This window comes from Podarcis tiliguerta, assembly GCF_965153285.1.
Source record: "Podarcis tiliguerta genome assembly, chromosome: 10".
Classification (NCBI taxonomy): Eukaryota; Metazoa; Chordata; class Lepidosauria; order Squamata; family Lacertidae; genus Podarcis; species Podarcis tiliguerta.
The window spans coordinates 55,705,314-55,719,606 of NC_139543.1; the positions used below are offsets into that span (position 1 = coordinate 55,705,314).

At 45.5% G+C, this 14,293-nt stretch overlaps 1 protein-coding gene across 2 annotated transcripts in view; it reads right to left on the bottom strand.

Annotated features, from left to right (window-relative positions):
• Positions 1 to 7,617: 7,617 nt before the first annotated feature.
• The window catches only part of LOC310658937 (sodium- and chloride-dependent GABA transporter 2-like), a 44,784-nt gene continuing 38,108 nt past the window's right edge, over positions 7,618 to 14,293 (bottom strand). For both annotated transcript variants that reach the window (XM_083401494.1, XM_083401495.1), the window contains exons 12-15: positions 12,538 to 12,640; positions 11,446 to 11,546; positions 9,666 to 9,836; positions 7,618 to 8,156 (exon numbers count right to left, since the gene is read on the bottom strand). In XM_083401494.1, the coding sequence (XP_083257620.1) occupies positions 8,037 to 8,156; positions 9,666 to 9,836; positions 11,446 to 11,546; positions 12,538 to 12,640 (495 nt within the window). In that variant the 3' untranslated portion in view covers positions 7,618 to 8,036. The remainder of the gene's footprint in view (positions 8,157 to 9,665; positions 9,837 to 11,445; positions 11,547 to 12,537; positions 12,641 to 14,293) is intronic.

Here is a 14,293-nt window from a genome sequence, read left to right on the forward strand (position 1 = left end):
CACTTTTTGCAAGTTGGCAGGAAACCTGAACAGGAGAACATCCTGACATTGAGGTGCACTGTCCTACATAGTGCAGGTCCTACATGTGCAAACACACCATTCCTTGAAGGTAAGGTGGGTGTGGCACCTCACCTTGGGCAAAACCATACTCAAAAACACATTACAGAGCAGCTAAAAAAGCACCCCTCTCATCACCCCTGGCTATTGGCCATGCTTGCTAGGGATGATGGAAGCTGTAGTTTAGCAATACCTGGGAAAGCTGGGTTCCCCAAGGGTTGTTGTTGTTGTTGTTGTTGGCAACTGTCTGTCTTGAGAGACAATGGAGTGTGCCTCCGGGGATTAAGTCAAACCGCTGGAGAATCACAGCGCTGGTTCTCTGTGGCTGCAGAGACTAGTAGCTTGTAACTGCTGCCTCCTGCGTTAATTTTGCTGCAGTCACCTCTCTGAGGCACAAGCCTGGGCAGTGTGTATGGAGGTCCTGGGCTACCCAGACAAGAAGACAACTTTCAGCCTCACTGATGTGGTCCAAAAGGAAAGCAGAGCAATATGCTTGGCACCAGCTTGGCTGCAGGAGCTGCTGGAAGGAGGTGTACAAGGCACCATTCAACCATGCTAGGGACTCCACTCCAGATTTGGGTAGGATTTGCTCCTTAGCCTTTTCTTCTCCTGAATATGTCCTGCAAGGCAGTGGGTATAGATTTTTCCTCAGGGTTTACTCCCAAAGCCTTTCTCGTGAATGAGTTCCCCAAGGGTACTCAGCCACCATAGAGTCATTTTTTAAAAAAGAACCCTTAGGATGATGTTTTGGGATCAGGAAATACAGTGCATGCCATGGGGGTGTTTTGGAATCTCTGCAGTGTACAGGAATCCTGCTGCTGCAGAAGACTCAGCATCACCCTTGAATTCAAGTGTTTAAAGTTCATTTAAATTGCTTTTCCCAAATTCCAATCCGATTGCTGTGCAGGGCACCTAGATCACCAAAAGGAGCTAAAGTACTGGGGACACCTTGTGGCTGCTAGAATGAAGTTTATAATTTTATTTAAAATGCAATCCCAGTTGCTGATGCTGTGAGAGATTGCAGAGGGATATCACCCACAAAGCTAATCAGTAAGACATCATGGGAGCTATATGTACTCAAATGGTCATTTATTTATTTTTGCCTGGTAGGAACATAGCAAGCTGCCTTATATACCAAGTCAGAGCCTTGGTATGGTGTTGTTCAGAACTGTCTACACTGACAGGCAGTGGAGCTGCCATACCAGCCATACCTGGAGGTGCCAAGAGGTTGAACCTGCATGCAAAACAGATGCTCTGCAATGGACTTTCCTAGTAAATAAAACTCCCCACTGGTACTATAGGAGTTTGGGGGGGGTTGGGGGGGTGTTGTTGTTTGCAGAAGTCCTCTGATTTACAATATATTCTAGTTCTTTGTCCCTCATTGTTTAAATAATAATAATCAAATGGCCAAAAGCAAAGGCCTCTGTAAATCACTGCTCTAGACCTGGGCAAGTTCATGCGAGCTTTCCGTATCTATAAGATCCCAGGTGTAGCTCACCTTTACTGTGTTCAAGTGCTGAGCTGAAGTAATGCTGAATTGTAAGTGCCAAAACTTTCTCCTGCTATTTTCCTGACTGTTTTCCAATCAATTAATTTTAAACCAACTGCATTCAAAAGTTAACATAATTTCGGTGAAATTTTCACAGGGCGGGGGGAATGCAGAGTCTTTTGTCACACATTTTTGAGATGTTTGAAGCTTGCCTGCAAGCAGGGACATCTTATCCGTTGTCTCTAGCGGCGCGTGGCGCCACAGCGCTGAGCTCCCAGGGGCGCCGAGCGGGCTCTTTCACTGCGGCTCTGTGTGAGTTCAGGGCCAAGCGAGGCCCTGAGGCAGCCTCCTGGCTCCTCTCTGCATGCCTGGGATTAGCATAGGGCTGTCAAGGGGTTGTGCTGAGAGAGGTTTTCTCTGGCTTCCTGCAAGGCTCTCAGTTCCCCCCCCCTGCCCTGAAAGGAGGAGGAGGAGATGAAGGTGGCTGCTGGTGGGGGGGTGAGCCAAGGACTGTGTCCCTCCCAGCCCCACGTCCCCTTTTGCTGCCTTCTGGGCAGCTCCCACGCCGTCCCTGTGGGCGGTGCCGAGAGATTTCCTCCGTTGCTGTGCCTGCCCCCACCTGCTGCTTGGCAAGAGGGAGTTTTAATAGTTGGGTATGTGGTGGGGAGAGGGACACGGATGGCGCTGTGGGTTAAACCACAGAGCCTAGGGCTTGCTGATCAGAAGGTCGGCGGTTCGAATCCCCGCGACGGGGTGAGCTCCCATTGCTCAGTCCCTGCTCCTGCCAACCTTGCATGTCAAAGTGCAAGTAGATAAATAGGTACCGCTCCAGCAGGAAGGTAAACAGCGTTTCCGTGCATTTGCCAGAAGCGGCTTTGTCATGCTGGCCACATGACCCGGAAGCTGTACACCAGCTCCCTCGGCCAATAAAGCGAGATGAGAGCGCAACCCCAGAGTCGTCCGTGACTGGACCTAATGGTCAGGGGTCCCTTTACCTTTATGTGGTGGGGTATGATTTCTATTGAGTGCGGCTGATAAGGGTCCCCTGCTCTCCCCTCCCCATGAAATTAAAAGGGGAGGGGGAGCAGTTTCTATGATGTGGGCTGGATGAAGCATTGTAGTTTGTGCGTCACCAGCCATCTGTCTCCACCCTTCACCCCTTGCCAACCACTTTTATATTCGGTATTTCTGATCTTGCAACGTAGCCTTGCAATTTCATTTTGCAAAGGTCACCTTCCTGGGGCAGGTGATAATTAAAAGCAATATAAAGGTATCATTTCTGCAGCAATGATAATCCTACGTAAATGCACCTGAGAGTAAGCCCCATTATATACAGTGTCAGATTTACTTCTGAGTAGTGCTGCAGGAAGTAAATCTGGCACTGTATACAATGGGTTTACTCTCAGGTGCATTTACGTAGGATTATCATTGCTGCAGAAATGATACCTTTATACCCACAGCGCCACCCGCGTCCTCTGAGTAGTGCTGCAGGAGGACGCGGGTGGCGCTGTGAGTAAAACCTCAGCGCCTAGGACTTGCCGATCGCATGGTTGGCGGTTCGAATCCCCGAGGTGGGCTCAGCTCCCGTCGTTCGGTCCCAGCTCCTGCCCACCTAGCAGTTCGAAAGCACCCTTAAGTGCAGGTAGATAAATAGGTACCGCTTTATAGCGGGAAGGTAAACGGCGTTCTGTGTGCTGCTCTGGTGCCGGTTCGCCAGAGCAGCTTCGTCACAGGCCACATGACCCGGAAGTGTCTTCGGAAAGCGCTGGCCCCCGGCCTCTTGAGTGAGATGAGCGCACAACCCTAGAGTCTGTCAAGACTGGCCTGTACGGGCAGGGGTACCTTTACCTTTACCTAGTGCTGCAGGAAGGCATAGGATATGGGAGGGGATGTCTGTCTCTCTTCTCTCACTGCTACCTCTCACCCCCTCCACCCAGTTTTATCTATTTATGCTAGTCGAAAGAAAGCTGGTGCAAAACATGGCAGTGTAAAGGGACAAAAAGGGGCATGTGGATGGTGGGAAGTGGGATTATTATTATTATTATTATTATTATTATTATTATTATTATTATTAATTTATATACTGCCCCAAGGTCTCGGGGCGCTTCACTGAATAAAATCCAAATATAAAACCACAAAATACATAATCAAAATAAAAATAACAACCCTAATAACCTCCCACTCCCAAAACCACATTTTAAAAGGGCAGAGGATCATCACAACATTTAAAGCAAGACAATTAACAGAGCCACTAGTTGGAAAGACCATGATCTCAGAAATGTCAGCAGGAGTATTTATTGGCAACCAAATTGGCTGGGTGCTTTTCTGATATAGTTAAGCTGCAGCCTAACTGTTTACTGGTTCCTTGTTTATGTTAAGCGTGGTGTCAGCTCCCTAAAAAAAGGTCAACAACTCAGGGGAACCTTTCCTTTAAAAGGTCAACAACTTTGGGGTCCCTGCCCCTGCTTAAAAAGGTCAACTCTGGGAAACCGGGGGGGGGGGGCGCTGGAGGGATCTTTGCACCACAGCACCGGATATGCTTAAGACGGCCCTGCCTGCAAGTGTTCTTTCATTCTACAAGTCATTTCACCAGTGGCCTGCACTGTGCAGTCTTCTTTGCTGCAGATGCTTAGAAAGTTGAGGTAATTTTAATCTGTATGTTTCTTGATTCTGTTTTATCTTTTCTAAACCACTTTGTGATATATTTCTTTACAATCAAGTGGTGTGTTATGCAGGAATAGAATAAAATAGAGTAGAATAGAATAGAATAGAATAGAATAGAATAGAATAGAATAGAATAGAATAATTTGCTAGAGCTGGAAAACCAGTGAGATAAGATGTATGAAATCAAACATGGAATCTGTGGGGTTTGCAGCCAAATCACAAGTGCATGTTTTGCTAGGACCCTCTGTGTGAGGCCACTTCCTTTGCCTTCTCAGCGCAATTCTGTAACAAATGTGATAATCCCTTACACTTCCTTCTGCCTCTAAATTGACTCTCTCTTTACACCATGCTCCCAAGCTAAGCAGACATGTGTCTGGGGTTTCAAGTGTACGCACACACACGCATGCGCGTGCACACACCCACACACCCTATTTTGAGACTACCAACTTTTATATTACGGTAACTTAGAAGTATTTTTCTGCACACTACTTTGATGCATTTGCTGCCTTCATTGAAATGTAAGTAAAACCTTTTGCTTATCTTACTGAAAATGTCTGGTTCATTCTCTGCAACGGGGGTGAAGAGAGGCAGGTCAGCAGATCACAAATAAAAGGGGATAAAACAGTATAACTTCATAATTCTTAAGCTTCAGCAAACTGTAAAACATATAAGTGTTTTTGCTCAGCTACAGAGGCTGCGCAGCCTGCTTACTTTTCCATTTCTCCCACACATGCGTATAGGAGGTTTAAATTTTAATCTACAGATTTAATCCTCAATCCATCTCCCTCAAAGAATCTAGGACTTTTTACAATGTTCCATCAATATGCTGGACTGCTGCCCAAATAATTGTTAGTATTCCACACTACAGCACCTCAGCACCTCCTTCTTCATCATGTGATGCAGTTTCATCAGTCTGCAGCGTGCCAACCTATACTGAATAATGGACAAATAATGAAGTCAGTGAATAATGAACTGCTGAATAACAAATGCCTTCATGCCTGGACTACAAAAGAAAAATGATTTCTTTCAGGAAAAAAATTGTGGCAACAAATACTTGCAGGATTTCTGTTTTTTTTTTAAAAAAGCTGGCCATCATTTTCAGCAAAAATATTTGCTTTGAATATTTGAACAGCAGTGCTATATAATTAATCTTTCCCCTTCCATGGGCCACTAGACAGCCACTATTCTGCTCAGAAGCCACAGCAACAGCTCAAAAAGGAATCCTGTATGTAGGAAGACACCCAGACTGCCATTAACGAAGAAGATGTTCCTTGCCCTTGCTTGTGCTCATTGTAATTAGGAATGGGCGTATATGTCGACTTCGCCTTTTATTTTTTCCAGTCTCATGTTTGGTTCTCCACGTTTACAATAGATATAAAGTAAAGGTAAAGGGACCCCTGGCCGTTAGGTCCAGTCGTGGCCGACTCTGGGATTGTGGCACTCATCCCGCTTTACTGGCTGAGGGAGGTGACGTTTCTCCACAGTTTTTCCGGGTCATGTGGCCAGCATGACTAAGCCGCTTCTGGCAAACCAGAGCAGTGCACGGAAACGCCGTTTACCTTCCCGCCGGAGCGGTACCTATTTATCTACTTGCACTTTGACGTGCTTTCGAACTGCTAGGTTGGCAGGAGCAGGGACCGAGCAACGGAAGCTCACTCCGTCGTGGGGATTCGAACTGCCAACCTTCTGATAAGCAAGTCCTAGGCTTTGTGGTTTAACCCACAGCACCAGCCACATCCCTACAATAGATATAAATCCTCCCTACAATTTATCCTAATATGCACAGGTTTGTGTGCAATTTTGCACCTAGGAGTGGTGGTGATAGAAGCTAATAGTGTTCTTTAAAATGAATAACAAAAGTCCCAATAGGTAAGCAAGAGAAGGAACAGGGATTACCAAATGCTATGGAAGGAAAGACGTTATGCAGAAAACATCCTTGCTTATGGATGTGGTGAGATCATTTGGAGAGTCAGGGCCTTGACATTGCCCATCAACAGCTAATGCCTGGATAGGAGACTAATTAGTCACCCAAATCACCTGGTCACTTTCTTTCCCAATAGAGTAGCAAATTTATACAGTGCTTTTTTGTGATAGCACCAATCAGTAGAGTACCAGCACCTCTTTCTTTGTTGCCCTTGGCACCAATAATGTGATTTAAGTGATAGTAATAATTAGCTCTCTCTCTCTCTCTCTCTCTCTCTCTCTCTCTCATATGTGCATTTTCATGCACACACGTTTATGTACACATTATTTGGCTGAAAAGCTGCATTGCAAAATTCAGGTAAGTGTGAATCTCGAAGTATGGCTGTTTCAGTTTGCACATGGTTTTGGGAAGTGTGAATTAGGAAAGTTTATCTCTAAATGTAAACTGAATCCAATTCTTCCTCCATCTCTAATCATGATGCCCCACCCGAGAAACTGAGGCGCCTGGGTCAGGAATGTGCAGGAATGCAACTAATGTCTGGCCCAGCACACCTGCACAATATTAACACAGCTGTGTTGCCCTCTCTCCACCACTCCAGGCTTCTAGTGGTCCGTTTGCCCTTTTTCCTTTTCCTTTTTTTAGTTTCAAAGCTCTGCAGGCATTTATTCATCCATTCATCCTCTTACTAAAAACAACCAAAAAAAAACAAGTGTCCCTAACACTCCCAGTTCTCCTACCTCAGTTTGACCCTGGAAAGGACTCAGCACAGACAGGGGACACCCAGAGCAGCTCCTGTTTGTCTGCGCTGCCAGAGAGGGGGGAATTGAAGAGCACTTTCCTAGCCATATTCTTTTCATGCTTTCTTGCAAAAGGCCTTAAGGGTCAAGCTACAAATGAGGTTCATTGCATGTAAGCAACGAACATGCAGAGATAATAAGAATAGTAATAGTAATACAGTAGCACCTTGGTTTCAAACAGCTTAGTTCACAAACAACTTGGAACTCGAACGTCGCAAACCCAGAAGTAGGTGTTCTTGTTTGCGAACTTTGCCTCAGAAGCTGAACGTCCGGCGCAGCTTCTGATTGGCTGCAGGACACTCCTGCAGCCAATCGGAAGCCACACCTTGGTTTCTGAACATCTCGGAAGTCAAATGGACTTCCAGAACGCATTCTGTTCGAAAACTAAGGTACAACTGTAATAGTAATAATTGCAGCAGCTGTTGGGGGTCAGAAGAAATGGGACCATTGGATTTTTAAAAATCACACCTCCCTGCCATAGTTATGATGACTGCTTCCACCTCCCAAAAGAGCTACTTTCAGCCCATGAGGAAAGGAGCTCCTGTTGATGCTGTGTACAATTTGGGCCTTAAAGAAAAATGGGTAAGGGGACAAAAACCTGCTGCAACAGGGTAAAAGGCCAATACTGCAATACTGTACTTCTGTCCCAAGCCATAACTCCCTACAAGTTGGAAATGGAGCAGGAGCTAAGCCTTGAGCAGCAGATCACCACCCACTTTAATAGACAATAATGCACATCACAAATATGTGGAAAGAACAATGATTTTATAGATGGAATGGGAAGCTCCCTAAAACCCATGCAAGATAAAATGCTTCTGTGACGGTGTTAAGTATTTCCATCCCAGACTTCTGTCCTTCCAGTCCCGCTCCTGGAAGATCTCACAAGAGGAACATTTTGGTTTGAACCATCTCCTGTGGTTGTGCCCCCAGAGAAAAGACGAAGCTGAATCAGCTTCCACCACAATGTCTTGGGAGAACTCTCTTTCCCTAGCAGCCACCGCGGATCCTTCGGAAGGGGGGAAGGGGGAATCAGCTCCTGGGTCCCTCTCTCCTTGGCCACAGGCAAAGTCCAGGATTGTCCAATGTAGAAGGGGCTTGCTTCCCTCTAACAGTGAGAATCCAACTCAGTCAGCATCAGGAGCCTAGTTTTGGAGGCTGGAAAAGATTGTCTTGGGCACATGCCTTGGGGCAAGTCTTCATCTGGACAGACTAGTTGATGGAATCTCTGAAAAACAAAGTGGGTAGGAAGAGAAAATGGAAGGAAGATTATTCCTCTAAGCCAGGGATCAGCAAACTTTCTCATCAGGGGGCTGGTCTACTGTCCATCAGACCTTGTTGGGGGCCGGACTATATTTTTTTGGGGGGGGGGATGAACAAATTCCTCTGCCCCACAAATAACCCAGAGATGCATTTTAAATAAAAGGACACATTCTACGCATGTAAAAACACTCTGATTCCCGGACCATCCATGAGCCAGATTTAGAAGGTGATTGGTCCAGATCCAGCCCCCGGGCCTTAGTTTGCCTACCCATGCTCTAAGAAATCAAAGCGTCACTCTGTAGACACACACACACACACACACACACACAAAGCTGCTCTATCCTAAGTCAGGCTATTGATCAATCGAGATCAGGGTTTCCTGAGTTCATGAACCCCCTGATGAGCTTCTAAAGTTGTCACCAACTTCTTTTCCAACTTTTTATTGTTATTATTTTATAATTCAGAAGAAACAAAGAAGCCCTCCTCCTCCTTCAGCCTCCCCCTGCCCTGCAGAAATTAAAAGTAAAGCAATTAAAAAATGAAACAAGTGAAACTTGACATTTTTATCAAATAAAAGTATTGTTCCAAAGGACTCGGTGTGGTGGCAGAGTTCTGTGCCCATGCTCATTCAGTGTTGCATAGGTGATAAAGTCATGCCAAATGGTAGGGGGAAATCCTATGGAATTTTTGCCCGATCTCCTTTCCTGCACATACACTGTTAGTTTGTCTATATCAGGTCCCATAATTAAGAATGCCATTCCAAATTATTAGAAATGGTACTGAAATAAAGTCAAGAAATATCAACATATAATCAACATTTATTAATCAATCAATCGCCATTACTAGGAATCATAACATGTAGAAAAGAAGAAATAGAACAAAGCAGCATGGGCTGAGAATACTGCTGTATTGTGTAATTTAATATGGAATAAGGCTTTTGAAACTTGCTATGAATTATTTGGGGGGTAGAGAAAGAAACTTGAAATGGCTCTAAGAAGGCACAGATCCAACTACGGGGGGGGGGGTGGCAATCACCCCACACGGCATTCATGAGACTGCAACTTCTTCAATAGCTCTGAATAGTGGAAAACAAATTTAAAATATCACACAGGAAATACATGAAGTGTTTTGTCTGGAAGTCAATAAGCAGAGGAGGAGGGGAAGGAAGGGAGCCAGAGAGCCTGCAAAGCAAAGCTCTCGAATGGTGACATTTTAAAAATGCTGTGCAGTCAATAACAAGCTCACAGGAAGGCAGTTTTCATCTGCCTAGCCCTCGAGCCAAGCTGAGCTCGATAAAGCCACGAACTCCTCTTGCCAGTAACTGAATGATCCTTGGCAAAAATTAGTGCAATGTCCCCGTTAATTACTTTTGCAACACAACAAGCCTGCCTCCAAAGTGCATCACGTCAATAGCCTCCCTCGCCCAGGCAGCCTCTCAAAGTCCAGTTCTTAAACACAACAACAAGAACCTCACCTCTCTCAGGGAGCCCTTGATGGTGGAAAGTTTATAGACAATCCAGAGCGGGATGCAGATCATGGATGAGAGCCCCAGCAGCCAGCCCACCGTGTCTCCCCACCATGGGTACACGTATTTCTTGTTGTATGTCAGTGGGGTGTATTTAATGAGAGAAAAGAGAAATGTAGCCTGGGGAGAGGAGAGGAGGAAGGGTTAAGCACACCATCCCTCACTAAGTCATGTTGCTCACTTTATGGCCAGAGCAAAATGGCCTGTGACACAATGAGAACCTCCCTGACCAAGATTTCTGAGTTCTGGCCAAGGAAATACTTCTCCCGATGACCCAACACACACACACACACACAGTAGGAGAGGTAGGCAATGTGGTTATGTAATGGTTCTAGGGATTGCTTGTGCGTAAGTTGCCTTTACTCATGGCTAGCTTGCATGGTTGAACCCTTTCTGACAGGGCAGCCTCTATCTCGTGGCTGCCTCAGTCGCTGGCAGAATCCGTCAGTGGGCGTTTCTTAAACCGCTTCCAAGATAAAAGCTGCTTGATGCCCAGTCTCCTCCCCCGTTGCCTGCGTGAAAGCTTTTTGCGCAAGGTGGATGTGGGCAAAGGAGCACTTGTCCCCTCTCCGCTTGTCTCCTGCGAAGAGTCCTGGAGCCACCTCTCCGCTTCCTCTATCTCCTCCCCTTCTCCACTGGTGTTACGCTGATTTCCTTCCCCAGCGTATGGGCTATCCCTCCTCCTACTGGGACCCTCTCCACCATCATCCGGGAGCCCTCTCACCTCCTCCTGCTCCGATGGCAGTTCCCTGACAGGTTAGTTTCCAGTGTTGAACTACCGCTGGCCGGGGAAGAAGAGTCTCAGAGCCCAACCATATCTTGTTGGCTACCCGCAGCATATAGATACCATCAGGGCCGAATTAGGTGAGATGTGCAGGGGCAGCCCAATATGTTTTGCTCCCTGAGGCAAAGCAGAAAGTGCCACTCCCCACTTCCCCACTCATAATACTCATGGCTGGCCAAGCTATTTTGGCATCTGAGGCAAAAAATAATAATCTCACAGGCACCTCTCCCATTGCAGCAGAAGTATCATTATCACCATCCATTAAATAACCAAGCATTTGTTGCCTTTTCTTGACACCCAAAAATTAGCTGCCTGGCACCCAAAAATTAGCTGGAACTCTGCCCAATAATATAGGCTGGCCTTGGTGATCCACAATCAAATATCTTCCCAGGCCCATTGTTAGGGGTTGGTGTGGTCAGGCACTGGATGAGGCCCCTGGGGCTCAGAAGGGACCATTTTCTTCTGGTGAGTGGGAGCACTTTTGATTCCGATCCACTACAGTCACCTGCCATGGCCAATTACCCACAATGCACTATTTGACCACACATTGCATTTTGGGTAACAGAACCTGGCTATCAACTTCTGCCCCATTTATTACCCACCTCCATCAGAATTAAACTAGTATAACTCCAGCACAAACATGCAACAGGAGACGGGGGAAAGGGCCAATCCCATAACTGTCAGGATGTTGAACTACAGGACATGAACCAACCTGCATCCAGTTTTGGGGTTAGGCATCCTGAACTTCTTCTGGATTCTGTCTGTTTCCACTTATGCAGAATCCTATCATTATCCCCCAGTTCCTTGAGGAACCACACACTGCAGTACAGTACAGCGAGAATAAAGACTATCTGTACCCCCATCTTGGAAAATCACTGCCCATTTGCCCAAGTGCACTCTTTCCTGTTGTGCCTGCTGATCAAATGACTGGGATGTCTAACTCACCACGCAGACAGCTGGAGTGATGAATAGCCAACAGTATTTGATGACAGCCCATGGCCGGTAGCCAATCATGTCTTCGATGTTATCATAGAAACGGTCAGCGCCTGTGAAAAGGAAAAAGAGGAGAGGGAAAGCAGTCTGCTAGAAATATATGGTGGGGAGAAGGAAAGGCTAGCAGCACCTGTTTAAGGTATCAAAGAAATGATTGGCAACTTTTCTGGCCAGTAAGGCAATATAGGATAGGCCAGAGAAGTGAGATCAAGTTGCCTCATTCACTAGGAGTTTTTCTAGGGCCCCTTCAGTATTATTGCAGGTATATTCTGCAACATGCTCTTGATATTATTATTATTATTATTATTATTATTAATATTATTATTATTATTCCACACCCATCTGTCTGGGTTTCTCCAGCCACTCTGGGCAGTTTCCAGCAAAATATGAAAACATGATAAGACGTCAAACATTAAAAATAATAGTGCACTAGTGTTTTAGCGTTGTTCTGCAATGTTTAACCGATCCTACCACGTTGTTGCTAACTGGAGGGGCTACAGTGCAATAAAAGCAGGATGAAAATACAGTGGTACCTTGGGTTACATACGCTTCAGGTTACATACGGTTCAGGTTAAAGACTCCGCTAACCCAGAAATAGTGCCTTGGGTTAAGAACTTTGCTTCAGGATGAGAACAGAAATTGTGCTCTGGCAGCGCGGCAGCAGCAGGAGGCCCCATTAGCTAAAGTGGTGCTTCAGGTTAAGAACGGACCTCCGGAACGAATTAAGTACTTAACCCAAGGTACCACTGTAAACCAGGGCACTTGTGATATAAAAAGTTATGAGATTTCAGCAAGAAGTTATGAGATGTGTACTGATTGCAAATGAAGCAATGCGACCACCTCAAAACCTTTGCGGGTAGAAACAATATTGAAAGAGGCATCACTTCCAACCACCCCATTAGTATCATGAGCACAAATCATTAATGTGTGTTAAAAATGACATCTGGGGAAGCCCCTCGTCTGGTGGTTTTAATGCCTGCTTCAGAAACAATAGAGATGTGCTCTTAAAACAGTGGCATGTTTTTCCATCGCATTTGCACTTACCATATACCCATCCAATGCACAGGGTTTCAAAAATGGCAACAAAGAGCAGGCACATCCCACTAGCAGCATAGTAGTCAAACAGTTGGAAGACATACATCCCACCCTAAGAAGGGGAGTTAAGGATGCAGAAAGAAGGAGAGAGAGGAGAAAAGGGTTGTAGTTAGTGCACAGAGCTTCTCTTCCCAAGCAACCAGTGACAGCATGAATTCTTATAATATTGATCTAATATTCTAATATTGATCTCGTATAGCTTTCTACTGATCTGATCTTCAATATGGTGGTACCTTGGTACTTGAACAGTTGGCTCCTGAACAAATCGCAACACCACAACCCCAGAAGTTAAGTGTTCCGGTTTGTGAACGTTTTTTGGAATCCAAACATCCGGCACAGATTTAGCAGGAAGCTAAATCTTGGTTTTTGAATGGTTTCAGGGGTTGAACGGACTCCCAGAACGGATTAAGTTCAAGAACCAGGGTACCACTGTATGGGATAACTTTCTTTGATCTAGAGACCTCCTATCCAAATATCAGTTTGGGAAATTATCTTATCTCAACTTGGCATTTCAATACAGTCTCCCTTGTACACATGTGGATAGACAAAAATTGCATCAAACAATGGGTAATGGCATCCAAACAAAATCAGAACATGAAGCCATGATTTAAAATTGACTAGCAGATTCTGGCTTGTTTGGAAGCCATTGACCATAGTTTCTACTTCAGACACAATGGGAAACTATGGTTAACTGCATCCTGGCTTACTCATGCAAAGGGAAAATCAAAGTGACTGCAAAAAGAGCCTGTGGTGCAATGGGTCAGTGCAACCTTCTGTTAACCAGAAGATTGGTGGTTCAAGCCCATCCAGGAACAGCTGTGGGCAGGATTCCTGCATTTCAGGGAGTTGGACCAGATGACCTTCAGGGTCCCTTCCAACACTACAATTCCATGATTCTACAATGGTCCACATCATGGCTTATTAAGCAGAGATATTTATCATCCACTGGGCCATTATTTGGTATTTGGAGATCCTGTCAATGTATCTTATATTGGCAGTGGGCTCCATCTGCCCCCTCCAGATTCCTGTTGTTGCCTTTTCCTTCTTTGCTGCTGCCAAAAAATATCTGAATTTAGGCGAAACCACTGTTGATCCAATATCAACTCTGAATTCCCCTCTCTGCAAAGGTCATATATTAATAATAAGTAGTAGCATAACAAAGGCCCTAGTGGCTGTTTATATATATTGCACTATTTAATGTTAAGTACTGTGCGCAGCAACTGGTGTGCATGTTGTGGGGAGCAGGGTCCAAGATGGATAATAAGTAATTTATTGTAAAAGTCCAGCCCCAGGGACTATTCCTTAAATACGCCACATCACGATGGAAAGCCAATGTCTCTGGAATGCAATCTTAGCAATGTTCTCCTTTCAGCCTCTTGTTACCATGAGACAGAAAAGAGACGATAAGTTATAGTCTGGGAATGCAGAAGTATGCAGCAGGCCTATATTTAAGCCTCCACATGGCGAGAAACTAGGAATCTAAGGTATCCAGGAGAACGAGCTACAAAAACTCTTGTGTCATTTCATGCCTCTGTAGAAAGCTGGAAAAGAGGGAGCTCCGCTGCACAGATGTCCATGCACTGTGTGGCAGCTGTTCATCTCCATCCAAAAGGCACCTTATCAGCCTTCAGAAGCCCATAGGGTAGGTGGGTGTGGGGTAACTTATTTCGGTCTAAGGGCCACATTCTCTTTGGGGCCAACTTCC